Here is a 19,446-nt window from a genome sequence, read left to right as displayed (position 1 = left end):
CCCCCACGCACATGGGGGTGCACAACTTGCGTTTGTCTCGTTACTGGACACAGACCAGTTGCATGGCTTGGAATTTTTGTGTGCTTTGGACACTGCAAGAAGGAATATAGCATTACTTCCTCTGTCCACTATGTGGCAATAGAGACCACCCACTAATTATACCTTAAGTCCCACTATATCAAGTGTAAGCAGCACCATGAAGCTTTTGTGAAATTCAAATGATGATTGTCACAAAAGACTTGCTTGTTGCTAGTAGATGGTGCAATGACTGTGACTCCTAATTGGCATGTAGATGTCCTCAGGCCAGAACATATCTGTCCCAAACATGTGAAGTTTGGGACAGATTGATTGGACAATGTATATTTGTGGTACAGCAACTTCCTGTTTTGTGGCAAAACACTGAAATTCAGCACGCTGCCATGGCAACACCCTAATAATAATAATAATAATAATAAGAAGAAGAAGAAGAAGAAGAAGAAGAAGTCCTTTCATTTGTAGGCCTAGATTATGGGAATCAAATTATGGGGTTGTTATATTTATTCTGTTGTAGTGCTCTATATGTATGACGCAAAGACTTTATAATAATAATTAATGTTGTCACAGCATCAGTGTATAGATACGTATATAGCTTTTAAAAGCAGTTACACATAAGCATTCAAAATGTTTGATTCATGTTGGTAATGCATTGCTTGTAAAATATAAATTCGAGGCAAAGTAAGAATGTGCTGTCCACATACTGTCACGTCTAAAATCCAAAAACTATGCTTTCAAATTTAAGAGCATTTTAACTGCTTACAAATTTCCACATTAATCTGTCCAAAAATCATTCCTAGAATCACAGCTCCACAACAAACGTGTCGGAGTCAGGATATGGTCAGAGCAGAAAGTTCGGTTTTGTATCAGCAAAGTTTATTGATTTTCTAAATACTCTTTGGAGAGGTAATATTTATGAATTTGTATGACACCAGTAACAAAACATTTTGCCAACAGAGACAAAAATTCCTCTCTACATATAAAATAAACAAAACAAACAAACAAAAACGTTATTTGTCACATCAGAAGTGTTATCAAATGTTGATGAAAGATACAATCAAGTATTATTTATGCGTGACTATAATAATTTTTTTTTTTTTTTTTAATGTAATTACATCACATAAAAAAAACAGGAATGGTAAATAAGAAAAGTGCAAAATTAATAAAACAAAGTCAGGTAGAATTTAAATGGTTTTAAAGATCAACTTTAACATTTCATTGTGTTGATACTCCTTAGTCTGATTTGATCCTTCGGACGCTTACGTTCGAAATACCGTGAGGCATTTTGGGCATCAGACGATGCTCCGGGGTCACGTGAAGTGGTCACATCATAGACATACACGTGTATATGTCTATGGGTCACATGACTCTCAGTGGACAAACACAACAGGAAGAGAGGGATGGAGAACGGAAATGGCGTCGGAGCATTAAATTTGAAAACTAAGACACGAGAGGATTTACACCATAGACATATACATGTATAATATGTCTATGATTTACACCATTTCAGACCACCGGTCAATGTGCCAGGGGTGTAGGAGTGACAAAGTCGGAAACGGCATCATTTTAGACGGACACTGTCAACCGTTTTCACGGTGAACCAGCTACACTCCAGTAGGTGGCGGTAATGCAACAGATAGGGACGCCAACCGACGTAATACTCCAAAGAAGAAGAATAAGGGTAACAGGAAGAGTTGTCTCGACGTTCTAATTGAAGCCTTATTAATTCTATGACATTCACAACATGTCAGAGGAGTAACTGTCCGTTCCAGCTCTGAAATTACGTTCGCTCCATTTCAAGGATTGAAGGTCTTGTTCGTCGGCGCTTCGTGCTGTCGAACTGCGCAAAGAAACAGACCTTTACTAAAAGTTCTGTATATTGGCGATTATTGTGATTACCAACCGAGGTACGTAAATATTTAGCCACGATTTAAGACCCTTTATATATCGACCATCTACACGTTAACTCTGTATATATATAACCCTCCTAGTATTGTTCAAATCAGAATGTAAAACATGACCAAGTCCTTCGTCAAGGTGGGACATATTGTTGAGGAAAGCAACGATTAAGCGGAAGGAATCAAAACCGCTCACTACAGAATCCGTTGGATTAATTTTGTTTTAGGCTTTACGGTTTTTACGAAGTTAGGGCAGGATACTTGACTAAAACTTGATATGTAAGTTTCTGGTGAATGGAAGGTTTGGCTAATGTTAACTAGCCAGACAAGACGCGTTTAACTGCAGAATTTATACTTGTGTGTTGGGATCATAGGGATCCTGTGACTGGGCGGTGGGCTCTATAGATGAAGCTTTTTAAAGAAGTTGGGGTAAATAAGGCTGGGGTGGCATTATGATATTAACAGCCCAACTTAAATAATGGCATGTGGTTTGGGTGTTTATTATTCATTGTTTATGATATTTTCAACGTAATTTCGACTATGTGAATATGATAAATGAACATATAGGTTCCATTAGAATCATCCTAGTTTTTACCGTAACAATAATGATAGTATTTTAGATGTTTTTCCATTTATTTAGAGCAACCTTAAGACAGTTCACAAAAGAAAAGACAACATTAGCAACACAGGTGAACCAAGTGGGCTACTCAAAAAGTCAGTTTGTCCAGATACTTTCCTTCCTGTGCTCATCCATGGATTGAGTCTCCTCGCCTTTTTGCAGGAGACAAGTCAAATTTAACTGAGATACATGACACTTATATCTGCATCTAGGTATGCAATTACCTGATAAACAGAATTGGAATAAAACCATTACTGACCTTACTGAGTGGACGGTCCCTCGTTGAGTGCTACCTTTGCGTAAATAAGTTCCATGCAATGAGTTTTACAGGGATTTGGTGGAAGAGAACTGTGTTATCAGACAGGTACTCAGTATCAGTAGATGTCATATTTTGATGTATCTGAATTGGTATGAAGATAAAAAAAATTAATTGAAGCATCTTCAAGTACTTTTTCTATCATTGGATGAAGATAAAACTATTTACTGTGTTAAGGTGATGATGTCTCTGTATTATATTGTACCTTGCAGGGTCAGAGGGCACCATGGGGTCAGCGGTGGAGAGGACAGACGAACACGTGAGAGAGTATCTGATCTACCGCGGCTTCACCAGCACTCTGAAACACCTGGACAGCGACATCAAAGCCGACAAGGAGAAAGGCTTCAGGGTAGTGAAAATATGCATGGATGTATTTTATTCTAAAGGACTTTCTACTAAACTAAGAAAGGGATGTTTTGAACACAGATTCTCTTCAAAAGAGATTATTTTTAGGTTTTTGATCTAAAACATCTTCCATCTGCAGGTGGATAAGATAATTGATCAGCTGCAGCAGTTTGTTCAGAGCTTCGATCTTTTTGGTCTGAAGGAGTACTGGCTCTACCTCGACAGACGTCTGTTCTGCAGGCTGGAGGATGTTTACAGATCCACGGTCAACAAACTGAGAACCAGTTTGTACAGATACTACATCATTAACACCATCCAGGTAACATGCCTGTGAATATTCTCATTCATCCAGGTCATTGTAAGCTTCAGGGCATTCAATCGATCGCAACTGGACTTTGTCAGTTTGTCTTGGAACACGTTTCGCCTCTCATCCGAGCAGGCTTCATCAGTTCATGCGCACCGGACTAGATAGGACAGGACTAGAGCTGTCCTATCTAGTCCTGACAAAGTCCAGTTGCGATCGATTGAATGCCCTGAAACCATCCAGGTAACATGCTGTAGAGAAAGCACATGTACCAGATTGTATGTTTCTGAAAGAGAGCAACAGTTAAGTCCCTCCTTTTGTCCTTCTAGAAAGGAAACATGGAGAAGACTCAGGAGTTTTTCCAGAAGCTGGCTTTGGAGCTGCAGGGTCAGGCCGAGTGGCGTGATTGGTTCATTCTGCCATTTATCTCTGCCCCAGAACAGAACCCAGCATTCTCTCCGTACTTCTCCCGCCAGTGGGCCGACACCTTCCTGGTTTCACTGCACAACTTCCTGTCTGTCCTCTTCCAGTGTATGCATATCCTTCAGCTGAATTCACAGCTTTGATGTTACAAGTTGTGTCTGTGTCATTTAAACTCATTGTAACTGGATTTGCGGGTTCCCAGTCCTTAACTAGTTTTCACCTCAGCCAGTCCTGCTGAGTTTTGATGCTGAAATCCAGAAGACAGCTGGTCTGACAGAAGAGAATGAACAGCTCCGCCAGCTGGTGAGAAGAAAATCATTTACGTGTTAAAACATTTACAACTATGTTTGAACATGCAATGTTTTTTTAATATGAAAAATAAGTCAAAAAGATAAATGCAAATTTTAAGTCTTGCATGGTTTAAATAGTTCCCTGTAATGGTTCAACAAACTTCATTTAACTTATTTCAAAAAGTCCAGTATTATTTACATTTTTTCTATTCATGGTCATGGTGAATTATTCTCGATTGACTTTGATAGTCATTTTAAAGACATCCATTTTCCATATGTTTGTCCACCTATTTTGTGCTGTTATCCGGGGTTGGGTCACAGTGGCAGCATGCTAAGCAAGCAAGCAATGTTTTCCAGCTCCTCCTGGTGTATCCTTAGATATTCCAGCATTTTCTGGGTCTACCAGTAGCTGGACGTGCCCAAAAAAACGCCAAAGGATCAGAGGCTGAACCACTTCAACTGGCTCCTTTCAACACGAAGGAGCAGTGGCTGTACTCCCTTTGGATGTCTAAGCTCCTTGTCCTGTCTCTACGGGTGCACCCAGCCACCCTATGGAGGAAAATCATTTCACTACTTGGTGTCAGCGATCAGCTAGTGGCCATAGGTGATGACTGGCAAAAACTTTAGATTTACTCATCATAGATCAACAAGCAGATTGAAAGCTTTGCCTTCCGGCTGAGCTCCCTCTTCACCACAACTGCTGGGTCAATGGCCACATTATTGGTGACACTGTATCAATCTGCCCATCAATCTCATACTGTGTTTTACCCTCACTCATGAGCAAGACCCTGGGATACTTGAGCTCATTCACTTAGGGCAGCAACTCATTCCCAACCTGGAGTGTGCAATTCATTGTTTTCCAGGAGAGGAGCCTGGCCTCAGAGTTAGAGATCCAATCCTCATCCCAATCGCTTCACACTTGGCTGTGAACCACCACAGTGTGTGCTGGAGATGAGTCTGATGAAGCCAACAGAACATATCATCTGCAAAGAGCACTTCTGAGGTTCCCAGTCCTCCAGTTAGAGAAGACTAAGTGAGTCCCACCAGAAAACGGCTCATCATTTGGTCAAAAAATTCTCACAATTTCTTTGAAGCCTGTGAAAATTCCACTTTTAGGAATCATTTAAAAAGGTGACTTTTAATTGAAAAAAGTCTCCCCATTCATCCCTTCAATTAGTTGAAAAAAACCCATATTTTGAAGAAATCCCTTCATTTGGTCTCATCACTTAGTTTAAAACAGTCCATCATTTATTCAAAAATGTTTCATCATTTGGTTTAAAAAGTTGGGGTCGTCCATCATTGTCTTTTGGTCCCAGATTAAAAAAGAACCACATAGAACTACTCACCAGGTTTAATTTAAAGGCTGATTAAGCAATCAAGTGGTAAAACCCCCACTAAAAACATGCAAGAAGATCACCACCTGACCAATGGTGACGAAGGAGAACTGGGTCCCTGGGTGCCGCTGTCGGCTGGCAGCCCATCGCTCCTAGTCTGTTGCGGAGGAAGCCAGACGATGAATGGGTCAAATGTGGAGAAATAAGAATTTCACGAAGCATGGCGTGTGCATTGTGCATGATGTTGTTTGTGATTAAAAAAAAAAAAAAAAAAGAAGTATGTTTCTAAAATATCCCAACATTTGATGTGAACAGTGCTGAGGTCGCCTGGTTTTGACAGTATGTTTTTGACAGTCCCATGCTTAGGTTTAGGTACATAGTACCAGGTTATCTTTCTTCTTGCTGTATCTGACCTGTCTGTCTTATCTTGTCCAGCTGTTTGCCCTGCAGACCGAGAGCAGGGACCAGAGAGACGGAGGTGAGATGGTCCACCACAAGCTTCCGGTGTATGTCCAGAACATGGACCGACTTGGAGACACTGAGCTGTGAGACATTAACATCAATATCTTTAATGCTGACGATAACTAAGATGGTTGCCATCTGTTTTTTTTTTTATGTTGATTGTGTTGACTCTTGGTTTAGAAGACAGTTGACAACATAATGCTTTTAACCAAAGTTATTTATTGGACCAGGCACTTGTTTGGCGCACCCAAGATGGCTGCCATGCTTTGAATGAAATGGAAGTATTATTTTTCCGATGTTTTAAGATCTTTGGATATTAACTGTTTAAAACACAGATAATAGATTAACAGGAATAAACTTAAGCTCTAGTTTTCATATCATGAAAACAAAAACTGTATTATGTGTTGTAACAAATGACAGTGATCTTAAAGCTTCTCTCTAACAGGTGTTTTGACAGGTTAGGCCAGAGCATAATTTCTTTGTATTGCAGTTTTGTGTTTATCATCCTGATGTTTTTTTTTTTTAATTTCCTACCGCCAAACACAGGACAGACACATGTAATAATTCTGATTTTCGCACTTTAGCATGCTAGCTTGTTTATGGTTGTACAGTTTTACCTCACTGTAGTGACTGACGCCATTTGCTTTACTGGCGTTAATCTTCCGTGGAAACAGCTTCATCATGACAATGATATGATGAGGAGAGAGGAATGGGAGGAGCCTTTACTTTTTTAAGACGAGTTGTAGACTGTCATTCAGAAACATACAACCAGATTCCAAAAAAGTTGGAATGCTGTGCTACAAATTTTTGACATATTCAACTAAAAAAAGTACAAAGACAGTATATTTAATGTTTTACTTCATCAACTTCTTTGACAGACTCAGTCGTTCACAAGCAAAGATTGAGCTGGTTCACCGCTTTGTGAAACGTGATTGTATGAAGGATATTACTGCAGTGGCTCGGGAAAATGTGGTAAAAAGGTTGTAGTTAAACACACTTTGTTTGCAAATGATTGCATTCTGTTTTTATTTAGGTTTTCCAGGACGTTCCACCTTTTTTGGAATCAGGGTTGTGTATCTTCACCTCAGTCACTTTTAGAAGAGTGTTGTGGCACTTTGAAGCAGGCAACACTGCTGAGTTACTTTGTGCTTATTCATATAAAATATATATTTAAAAAGCTTTTGACTAATTTATTGTTAATAATACCGTGTTGATGGTGTTTTTACACTGTGTGCTGTGATGCAGTTGATGTTGCCAAATAAACAATTCACCTGATGAATTGTTGTTTCTTGTCAGTATGATCTATTTTTTGAATTTTCACATGCTGACAGAGCAATGTAGACAGGGCTGACAAATACAGGTCGCTGTAAAATACATTCTACTGATAATAAACTTTAATATCAGTAAAATATAATGACAAGTCAAAATATAAAAAAACATTAAATTGTTGGTAGGCCAATGAATATTGTGTTGAAGTGAACTGATTTAAAGGAACATGGAGAGCCTTTGCTCCTCAGATCCAGTCCAGACCAGGGGAGCCCTGACAGCAAAGACCCCTTGTCTCAAATCATATTCAGTCTTCAGTCCAGTCACAGGACCACCCAGCTTGTTGGGTTGCACAGCAAAATTGTCAACAAGTATCCAATGGGATTCAAGTTTTGGTATGAGGTGGAGGTAATGACAGATACAGTTATACATTAGAGAGGAATGAAGAAGTTGTTTTTTTTTTGTTTTTTTTTTCCAATCTCTGAATTCCCACAGGTTTGTTGCCTCACTGTCTGATCCTAGCAGGACTTTAAAGTTCTCAAGCATGGTAGAATGTATCAGAGTGGATGAGGATACCAGATTAGAAAATGAATGTTGCGATTGTTTACGTTCTGGTGTAGTCAACAGCATTGCTTTCCATGCTTTATTCTGCAACTGTGCAAATTATTTGCCTTTACATGTTTGTTTTGAAACTGCCTATCAGCCAGTGCAGCATAGTGTAACAGCTGTTGACCCTTTTTTGAGACCTGACAGTAATACATTGAGTGTTCTGTTGGTAGAATAAAAATGGTCATTAGGACGTATACCTATGTAGAGTTTTGTGTTGTTGGCATTGAAATAAATATCATGCTTGCAAATAATGACCCATAGTGGTAACATTTACAATTGTTGTTCAAAGAAGTCATGATCAGAAATATTTTTTGGAGGAAGTATCAGAGGAAATGTCACAAACACAAGTGTTTTTTTCTTCTGACCTAAAAGGGTTTGGTCAACAAGTATCCAACTACACAGCATATGTAATAATATAATGTAATCTAACAGATTGCCATAAAATAGGTATTTGCAACATGTATAAATATTATACAAAAGAAATACATGAAAGCAGTCCACAGCTTAGCATGCAACAGCATAAAACTTGCAGCTCTTAGTTCAGATGAATGATATTTTGCAGTATTAATACAGTTACACCAGTTTCTGTCAAACAAGACAAGGCCAAACAAGATGGTCTGACAACATGTGTCTCAATTTGTTACAGTGCTTAATTCATTTTCATTTTTTCATTCATTTTTCCGCATTTTTTACTGTCAACTATTTAGGCTGCAACAAGACTCAGAGCTTTAGCTTATATAAAGTTATGGATCTATAGGCAGTTTTTTGTTGTCATGTCAGTTTTAAATTTAATGACCCACTCCAATGAGATGATTAGATGATGACTTGTTTGGGCCAACATCAAGCCCCTAACACATCACTGAGATAAGTGACCCCTGTTACCTGCAGGTCCTGTTGTATGGAAGATCACTTGCCTTGCTGGTTTTACAGTGATTAGCCTCTTGAGTCAACTGCCAATATTTTGAGACATCAAAACCATCACATGATGTTTGGAGCATTTTTATGTCTTTATTATGGAGTCACCAGAATAGAGACGACAGAAATTGAGGGGAAAGAGGAGGAATGACATGCAACAAAGGTGTCTGGCAGACTTGAAGCAGAGACGTTGTGGTTCAAGGTTGGCGCCTTAAACCCTAAAAGCTACCACGGTGACTCACGATTACCACTCTTGTTGTCTTTGTTGAAATTTGTCTGTCTTCATTGTTGCTTGACATCATCTTTGTCTCTCATGTTGTTGGCATGTTTTCTGTTGTCTTCTTGTTCCTCTGGCGTACTTTGATGTTTGATGTTGTCCTCTGTCAATTTGAGCGGTGGAAATGGTCTTACCAAATCTCTTTCGGTTGATTCACACTTTCAAGTGTCACCAAGCAGTGATAAGGAGAGTGTGTTTCCATCTATGCACATGTACACATTTTAAAGGTCCAGAGTGTAGGTTTTAGTGGCATCTACCGGTGAGGTTGCATATTGCAACCAAATGAACTGTTGGTTTCTTTGTAGATAAAAGAGCTTGGTCTGTACCAGCTCTATATGGAAAGTGTCCTGAGGCAACTTCTGTTGTGATTTGGCGCTATACAAATAAAATTGAATTGAATTGAATTGAATTGAATTGAATTGAATTGAATTGAATTGAATTGAATTGAACAACTTGAACAACTCCCCAATGGTGGAAGTGAAAACCATGGCACCCTCTAAAGAAATTTGTGTATAGATGAAAGCAAAATGAGACAAAGTACAATGGAAACAGACTTAGTGAATAAATCATGACGTACATGCAGCATGTGACTTGAATGTCAACTGACACTTCTGCTCCACTGAAGCAACAAATAATAGCAGCAATCAAAAACATAAAACCTTTGTGGAACCATGAGACTGTAACCTTCCTAAAATTTAAACATGAAACAAGCAAAAATGTCATATTCCTAACCCAAGAATCAACACCACCAGCTCTTTATTTCTAAGTGCCCAACTCTGAATATTTCCACAGTGGTACCGGACTCTCATTTTCTTTTGCAGATTTTCTGGAAACAGCTGTTTTTTTTACCTAAAACTAGGCAACAGTTAAACATGGGCAAATGTACTATACAGTGTCTTCATTGCTCACATGGATGGAACTTTATATTTCTTGATGGTTGAGTCTGCCTGCAGTCTTCCTATTTTATAGTGCAAAGGGAGGATCACTCAACCTCCTGGTGGCTTCCTGTGAGTCATGAATATCTTGTTTGATAGTTAAGTTATTCTACTGCGGTGGCTCATAGCACTCTGTTTTTTGGGGGGTTGCTCCAAACTGAAGGTGACTCCAAAATAAGAGCAAGTGTTTATGGATAGAACTGGGACGCGTTTTTCTTCTGCTCTTACGAATCAGTCTCTTCATGCCCCTAAGTCTTGACGTCATTACAGCTTGGATTCATTTTGTACTCATTCAGTGCTTTGTTGTTAAATTTCTCACTTGTTGCTCTCTCTCTCTCTCTCTCTCTCTCTCTCTCTCTCTCTCTCTCTCTCTCTCTCTCTCTCTGTCCCTCTCTCTCTGCCCTCTTAGGGACTTGGTGTCGAGCCAGCGCACTGTCAGCACTGCCACCACTCCTTCCAGAAACTTCTTCTCTACATTCCTACCACAGGGCAGACGCACACCAGGGAAACTGCCTCAGTTCGCCACCGGGTCTTCACCGAGCCAGCTAGCAGTGGGCAGGAAGGACCCACCAACCAATATGGTGAGAGTGTTTAAAAGTTCAGTTGGGTTGAAAAGAGGACATTGAATTTCTGTGAAATCAGCTCACAGCAACCACTAGATTCCAAAATTTCCAAACGACATTTGACTACACACTTGGTTGGATGTTTGAAAAAGCAGTTTTCAGATGTTATGACCAATCAGGGGTCACAGAGCTTAAGTGAGTTCAGCTGCAGTTCCTCTTATGTGTTTTGGTTGCTGCTTTAAGAAAATGCTTACTGTACTGAAATGAAAACCTCCAACATTGTATTAATACGTCAAGAAAGTTTTACACAAGTTTGGTTCTCAAGAGATAATGTTCTGTCTAACAAACTATCTAAAATTTGTCTTTTCTAGCCTCCAAAGTCAAAAGAGACAGTCCAACCTAAGGATGTGAAACCAGTTTCCTGCCAGGCATCAACCAGTGAAACTGCAAGCTCCCTGTCTCAGCAGTCAACAAACCAACCAACACATCCCAGACACAAGAGAATCCAGGATCATGAGAAAGAGAGGAAGGAGCTTTTCTCCAAACCACAATCACAGGTACCTGAACGATGGAACGGGAGCAAGTTTGTCATCACAGTTGAAGTCACACCTGCTGGGTGTATTTTTACAAAACATGGTGCATTTTCTTGTTCAGTCAATTTTATTAAAGGAATATTTAAACATTTTAGGGAATAACCATATTCACTTTCTTGCTGAATGTAAGACGAGAAGATAATACCACTTTCATGTCTGTATGCTAAGTGTGTAAGGAGAGCCTGGAGGTAATTAGCCTAGTTTATCATTGACACTGGAAGCAAGAGGAAACAGCGAGCCTAGTTCTCTCTAAAATCCAAACTACACCTGCCTGTAAACCTCAACAATTATCGTTTTACCTTGTTGCTTAACTTCTACACAAATAGAACAGGGATTTGCATGCTGGAACTATCTGTGGGGGAACAACAGCTGGGCATAGTGAACTTCATGCCTGGAGTCCATGTTATCAATATATTACTTTGAATAAATAGTTTAAAACTTATCTGACTGTGACTGAGCTAGCTCTCTTGTTAACTGACAATTCAATTCAATATGCCTTTATTCATCCTGCGAGGAGAAATTCCAATTAGCTAAATGTTAGCAAGTCAAGCAAGCAATTTTGGCTAGCCAGTGCTACCAGCTTGCTATCTGCTAGCGAGTGTGCTTCTGGTTAGCTTGCCAGCCACTGTAGCTCTTTAGCTAACCCACAAGAAGTCACTACAATGCCAAGCTTCCAGCACCACCTATTTTATGAGGATGCACGAATAACTGTTTTCATTGGAGTGGTGTCATGGAAAAAATGTCTTTAGTTCGACCAGTCCATCTTCAGACATCTCCACAATGTATACATTGTAATATTTATTAATGTAATTTAAAATACTTAAAATAATGTAATACCATTTCATTCAGATTAACTGAATTATGTATCAACTTTGGCTGTTGCAAAAGTTTCCTGGGACTTGATGTTGATTCCTTTTGCACTGATAAGATCCCTGCATGTGTTGTCTTCAGACACCAGACAAGAAGGGGGAGGCAGGGGAGGTGGAGCCTCTTGCCGAGACAGCCAGCGAACTTCCCGACTCCTCCCCCTCAAATAGCAGGAGCTGCGGAGGAGGAGTCGAGGAAGGAGGTCTGTCAGCAGAACAGCCTTTCATCAAACTCAGCCAAGAGGAGTATGGAGAACACCATTCCTCCATCATGCACTGCAGGTCTGATTACAACACCATGCCAGTTTAGTTTAACTGGTCAGACTGGGGTGGGGACTAAAGATGGACATCTATGAGCCTGCTTGGTTTCTGTAACAGAATGAACACCATCTTCTCTTCTCATCCATCCACCCCACTTCTGTGTTCTAGGGTTGACTGTTCTGGTCGCCGGGTTGCCAGTTTGGATGTAGATGGGGTTATCAAGGTGAATCAGCATCATATTTCTTTTGTGGTTGTATGAACATTGAGAACAAAAAAATTGTTATTACCATGCATAACCAACTGAACAGCTTCATTCCATCTCCTCTTCCACAGGTGTGGTCTTTCAACCCCATCATGCAGACCAAAGCCACCATCATGTCTAAGTCTCCTCTGCTGTCTCTGGAGTGGGCCACCAAACCTGACAGACTGGTATGAACAAGAGACTGAGTATTAACAGGTGTTCACAGCATTAATCAGGTTCTGCTAAGACTTAACCTGATAAAGGAAAGAGTTCAAGTTCATGGTTAGGATTAGACAAGTAGTGTTTATGGTTATGGTAAGGGTAAGTCTCCAGGAAATGAATGTAAGTCTATGTAATGTCCCAAAAAGTGATGAAAACCCATTTGTGTGTGTGTGTGTGTGTGTGTGTGTGTGTGTGTGTGTGTGTGTGTGTGTGTGTGTGTGTGTGTGTGTGTGTGTGTGTGTGTGTGTGTGTGTGTGTGTGTGGTCAGTTGTTGCTAGGCAGTGGTGTTGGTACAGTGCGTCTGTATGATACGGATGCCAAGAAGAATCTTTATGAGATGAACATCGAAGAAACTCATCCACGGTAAATCTATGTGTCTGCCTGAAGTACAGTATTAAGTAACTGTACTATAAATAGAAATGTAAAGTGATGTAATGTTGTAGGCCATCAGCTGATGATATAAGTAGAAAACACACCTACCAACAACACTGTATCCCATTTATGTAAACATACACAAACAGAAATAAAGCTATGCTAGCAGCTCTGTGTGCTGTATTTAGACACAGGGATGATTTGTGCCAAATGTTAACAGCAGCATACTAACTTTCTATCAATGTTGAGTGTCTAGCATGCTACAAACATGCTATATTGAGCAGAGTTAATGTTCTGAATATCTATTTGGACCCAGGTGGGAATAGTCACACTGCAGCTATTCGGCTATTTACACCCATCACCAGGTTGTACAAATGTAGCACAAATGAAAAGTCAGGCATTACCAAAGAGATTACAATTCATCCTGTGGGAAACATGAATGTCTTTACCAAATTTCATGTCAGTCCATCCAGGTAAAAACATCCACAAAATAGGAAAAAGGCCAGCAAATGTCATCCGTTCGGTGTTATGCTACAACAGTTACTTGACAAAATAGACTAGAATAAACTGGAGACTTGGGTAAACAATGCACACATTACACAAAATTTGCATTTTGGCACGTAGCAATGAATAGTATTTGTTGTTAAAGTACAAATTGTGATAAAAGTATGTCCTTCTTCTGCCTCTCAGTATCCTGTCTTTAGCCTGCAGTCCCAGTGGTTCATCGTTTGTCTGTTCAGCTGCTGCTGTCAGTCGATCTGGGAGCTGTGATTCTGTTCCTCGACTTCCAATCCCAGTGTCTGGACAGCTGCTGCTCTGGGACACCAAGACTGTCAAACAACAGGTAATTTACCAGCCAGTTCACTAATAGTTATTTTGAAAAGAAGTTGCAAGCCAGCAGTAAAGAATACTGCAGCGATTTGGTATTGCACTCTTATAACAGTAGCAGACTCACAATGGATGGGTTCAGAAGGCATCAAAAACTGTTTTCAAAAAGGATCAAAATAGATGCAGCAGAACCAGAGAAATCATCAGCTTTATTCCATGAATTCTTCTTCATGCTAAAAATCTGGTGCCTGCATTACCCACACTGCAGCTCAACCTCTGAGAGCTCTGTCAAAAATGTGTGTGTGTCTTATGTTAGTAGCAACTAACGTAGCCTGGAGCCTCTAGCCTCAAGCAGAAATGAGGAGAGAGCTGCAGAGGTGGAGTGGAGTGGAGTTCCCCTTTAACTCCAAATCACAATATTTTTAGCAGCCTTGTCTGCCCTGCTGCACAGGGTAGTGACTGTAGCAATTATGCATTGCTGTTAAACCTTATGTCGCCATGGGTCACTAGATGCAGAGCAACATTTTTCTAATGAAGGTCAACCTGTGTCCATCATGGGCTGAGAGCTTGTCAGGAGAATGTCAGATGTAGTAGTTATGAATAAAGCCTGAGTGATTGCCTGTAGCTGTGGAATAATCAGGGTTCTGTCTGTCTCCCAGCTCCAGTTCTCTTTAGAACCTGAACCAGTTGCCATTAACTGCACAGCCTTCAACCACAATGGAAACCTGCTGGTGACCGGAGCTGCTGACGGAGTCATCAGACTGTTTGGTCGGTGTTTATGTTCATTGTAGATTACTCTGTTAACTATTAACAGTCAGTAACAAAAAGTAACTGCAGAATCTCAGACAAAATGACAGATGACTTTAACTGTTACTATAACTCAAAGTGACATCTTTCAAAATATGTATTTTTCTGACTAACAAAAATTAAAAATTTTAATATTCCCTGAACCAGCTCAGTGCATTTTGCACAACAGCAAATCAATCAATCAATCAATCAATCAATCAATCAATCAATCAATCAATCAATCAATCAATCAAACTTTATTTATAGAGCACTTTTCATACAAAGGGGCAGCCCAAAGTGCTTTACATAAAAGCAATACAACAAATAATAGACACAAGAGATACCCCCCTTCTCCCACACATACGTACGCACGCACACACGCACGCACACACACAAATTTAAAAACACTGAGGAATTAAGAAAAACTGAAAACTGAGGAAACGCTATCCCACACTCGATACTATAAGATGACTGCATAGATTAAAATTCAATAGATATAAAAAAATAAAATAAAATAAAAAAAATAGAACTAATAAAATATAATCACATAAAAATAAATAAAAATGAAATTCAAAAAAATCAGTTAAAAAACAGACTAAAAGGTAAAAATAATCAAATAAATAAAATTATGAACAACAACCAGTCTAAAAAGATAAAATAAATAAGTAAATAGATAAATAAATAAAATTCAAAGAACCGGACTAAAAGGTTAAAAATAATAAGTAAATAAAATTTAGTTAAAAGCCAGACTAAAAAGGTGGGTCTTGAGTTTGCTTTTAAAAATGTCCACATTCTCTGTTTTCCTCAGGTCCTCAGGCAAACTGCACAGGCCGTAATGGTAAAAGGAGGCCTCACCATATGTTTCGGTTAAAACTTTTGGAGTAATTAAAAGGGCGCTGCCTGAAGACCTGAGAGTTCTAGAGGGCACATATGTCAAAAGCAAAACAGATAAATAATTAGGACCAAGACCATTAAGAGCTTTAAAAACCATTAAGAGGATCTTAAAATCGATTCTGAAGCAGACAGGTAACCAGTGCAGAGACTTTAAAAGTGGTGTAATGTGTGCTCTCTTGTGTGCAGCTGAGTTTTGAAGATGCATATCAGCATATTGATGTGTAGTCACTTATATTTGCTATGTGGGTAAACATGGTTCTACTCATGTAAATGATTATGGAGCACCTTGTGTAAAATTTACAGACTGTGTTGAGTGAATAGTGTGTTGAGTAATCTTAATTCTCTTTTGTAGATATGCAGCGGTATGAGAGTGCGATGAGCTGGAGAGCTCACGACGGAGAAGTTTACAGTGTGGAGTTCAGCTATGATGAAAACACAGTCCACAGCATTGGAGAGGATGGCAAGGTGTGTGTGTATCTGCTTTAATGTTGCCAGCCATGTTAACTTCCTTGTAAAGAAAACACCCGTAGCAGTTTAATGTGAATAAGTGTGTGTGTGTGTGTGTGTGTGTGTGTGTGTGTGTGTGTGTGTGTGTGTGTGTGTGTGTGTGTGTGTGTGTGCGCGCGCGTGTGCACGTGCATGCGTGTGTGTGTGTGCATGTGTGTGCATGCGTGCGTGTGAGTGCGTGTTTGTGCGTGTGAATTCAGTTCATCCAATGGAACATCCATCGGTGTGGGGTGAAGCAGTCGGAGCAGATTTTACCTCAGGATGCCACCGGGCCCTTCGTCCTGTCAGGGTACAGTGGATACAAACAGGTAAGTTTGTTTTTACCATTTAGAAAACCATGATGACATCAAGGTTCAAAATTAACTTTTTGGTCAATCTGCCAATGGTTGGTAAATTGATTGGTTGATTTTCCTTTTAATTACTTTAATAATTTAGATTTTTTTCTTAATAATTTTGAGATTTAGACAAAACAGTGTGAAGTAGTCATTTTGGACTCTAGGTAACTGCGACAGCATTCTCCCTATTTTTATCATTTCTCTAAACAAATAATCAATAAATGAAGAAAATAATCTGTAATCCATAATGAAGTGAATGAACTCTTTTTCAGGTTCAGGTTCCTCGAGGTCGGCTCTTTGCCTTTGACTCTGAGGGACAACATGTCCTGACCTGTTCCAGCACCGGAGGACTCATATACAAAGTAAATACACCTTCATCTTCATATATCCACCTCACATCCACACTCAGCTTTTCTGGTTCACTTGAATCTTTTTATCTTTTTCTTCACTGCTTGAAATGCTGTTTCCAAAGTGGGTTTTTAGTGTTTTTTTTGTTTTTTTTTAATTGTTACATTTTTTGTAATTTATGATTTTTGTTTTATTTTTAGTCTTTCAAATTAATTATCAGTAATTATCTGACATTATTTGAGAATACTGTTTATTTTGTTTTTAAAAAAACAACTTGGAATGTTTTCATTTTAAATCTTTTGAGTTTGTATAAACTTAAGAAGTGTGCACTTTTAAGTGCAGCCGGATCAAAATAAATATTTTCATTTCCATTATGTATGTATCATATTTGATTTGCTAATATGTCCCCCTTTCACCTCCTCCTCTTCCAGCTGACCAATGGGGAGCCAGCTCTGGAGAGCATGCTGTCACTGGGTGGGCACAAAGCACCAGTAGTGACAGTTGATTGGTGCTCGGCAGTGGACTGCGGCACATGCCTGACTGCCTCTATGGATGGAAAGATCAAATTGAGCACGCTCCTGGCACAGAAGTGCTAAGGACCTGACAGAGAACACATTTGGAGTCAGAGTGTCCAACTTCATAATAAAGTGTTTGTTAAAGAGTTTGCTCAGTCAGTGATGCAGATTGATTTTATTTGTTTCATGAAATGAAAACAGCAAAACCTGTTATAAATTTATATTAAAATTGCACTGAAAGTTCAATCTAAAAGCATGTTTCTTTCTTAAAGTTGCATTCATTAATTTTTGTAGGCCTTGAGGGACCAGAGGAACTCCAAAACAGTCTGAGTCACCGCCCTGACAAATTATCACTTTATAAAGGTGTTGTGGCTAACATGTTAGCAGGCCACAGCCTAATTCCACATCCAGCAGACCAATGTCATTATCCTACTGGAGTCATTTTTCTGGCCACCTGATCAATTTAAGTCCAATATTCAGTTTCCTCTGCGATCGACTGGCGACCGGTCCAGGGTGTACCCCGCCTCTTGCCCGTTGACGGCTGGGATAGGCTCCAGCACCCCCCGCAACCCTGAAAGGGATACGCGGTATAGAAAATGGATGGATGGATTCAGTTTCCTTTTAGCTCTGGTTTGGCCTCCACCAACTTCTTAGAAAAATACCTGGTTCTGTAGCTGTGAGCTAAACTTTTATCACCAGCTAGTTGCTAACTTTGTTTGTCTCCTGCTTTGTGCTGGGCAAGTAATGTACATAGGGTTTTTAGAGCTTGTTTAAGGTTGATAAGAGTGTTGGGACTGAACCAAACAGTGAATTTGTCATTACTATAAAACTATAAGCAAAAAGAGGACTGAGCTCTTGCCATAGTATATTGATTGATTGATTGATTGATTGATTGATTGATTGATTGATTGATTGATTGATTGATTGATTGATTGATTGATTGATTGATTGCGGTCCTGTTTTCATGGGTTTCATATTGCTTTTGGTATTGAATTTCAGCTGTGTTAGCTTTTCCTTGGTTGCTTTTGTACATTTTCATCATTTTGATCAGAATTGAAATTCTCAAAATTACCTTTTTTTCCCCCAGTCAAGACTGTGGTCATTGACCAAATAGTGCCTTGTTTTTAACAGCTGCAGATATGATTGTGACATCCATTGCCTCATAGTCTAAGCAGTGGTTTGATCCCCAGCTACAGGAAGTGATTGTTCGTCTTCCCTTCCTGAGGGATAATTATCACCCTATTTCCAGACTGTCCCATCGCTAAAGTGTTTTAATCCCTAAAACATCTAAAACAGTTCATGTCTCTGGCAGGTTTTAGACAAGGGCATTGTACTATAACTGCTGCCTCATCAGTCATAAATGATATTGTTACTGCTCTGAATGAAAGAAAGAAAGAAAGAAAGAAAGAAAGAAAGAAAGAAAGAAAGAAAGAAAGAAAGAAAGAAAGAAAAAAAAACATGTGTTGCACTTGATTTATCCAAAGCATTTGGTAGGATTAAATCAGCAAAGGTACACTCCTATGCAGATGGCACTGTCATTTATACTATAGCACCATCTTTAAAGGTGGCAATGGATTTCTTCTGACTACTTTTGACTTATTGCAGATGTCATTTGTTTATTAAAATTGGTTTTAAACTCTAAAAAGACAAAATATATTATCTTAATGCGTTCCCTGACATCACCCACTGATTGTACGGCTCATCTACAGCTCTTGCAAATACAGACCAAAGATGGATTTTTATGTTTGTTTAAAAAATGCTAGAAAAAGATTAGCTTTAGATTAGATTTAGTACTTTTTTTTTTTATCAGTATTGGACAATGGTGATACAATTTATATGCATGCATCTTTAACTCTTTTGAAAAAACTGGATGAAGTCTGTCATGCTGCCTCGTGGTTTGGAATGGGTCAAGCGTCCATACTCAGTATTGTAACTTACATGACAGTGCTTCTCAAATTCCAGACTTTGGTCCACGTGCAGAAGTCAATCCAGACCCAGCCATTAACTTAGTGATCATTAACTAGTTGCCACATCCGTCCTATAGAATTCAGAAAATGCACGCATCTAGAGTCCCAATCCAGTTTGCCAA

At 39.3% G+C, this 19,446-nt stretch overlaps 1 protein-coding gene across 1 annotated transcript; it reads left to right on the top strand.

The window, feature by feature from the left end:
- The first annotated feature begins 1,532 nt into the window (after positions 1-1,532).
- wdr91 (WD repeat domain 91) lies at positions 1,533-18,741 on the top strand. The gene is made up of 18 exons (XM_070989139.1): positions 1,533-1,729; positions 3,087-3,215; positions 3,351-3,530; positions 3,845-4,052; positions 4,159-4,241; positions 5,998-6,107; positions 10,436-10,607; positions 10,961-11,146; positions 12,134-12,330; positions 12,478-12,532; positions 12,643-12,738; positions 13,041-13,135; positions 13,835-13,988; positions 14,632-14,740; positions 16,005-16,117; positions 16,360-16,467; positions 16,767-16,856; positions 17,274-18,741. The coding sequence occupies exons 1-18, from the start codon at positions 1,661-1,663 to the stop codon at positions 17,436-17,438; spliced, it is 2,319 nt and encodes a 772-aa protein (XP_070845240.1). The 5' UTR covers positions 1,533-1,660; the 3' UTR covers positions 17,439-18,741.
- The last annotated feature ends 705 nt before the right edge of the window (positions 18,742-19,446 follow it).

The sequence above is a fragment of the Chaetodon trifascialis genome, chromosome 20 (genome assembly GCF_039877785.1).
Source record: "Chaetodon trifascialis isolate fChaTrf1 chromosome 20, fChaTrf1.hap1, whole genome shotgun sequence".
NCBI lineage: Eukaryota > Metazoa > Chordata > Actinopteri > Chaetodontiformes > Chaetodontidae > Chaetodon > Chaetodon trifascialis.
This window is presented reverse-complemented; position numbering and strand designations above follow the sequence as displayed.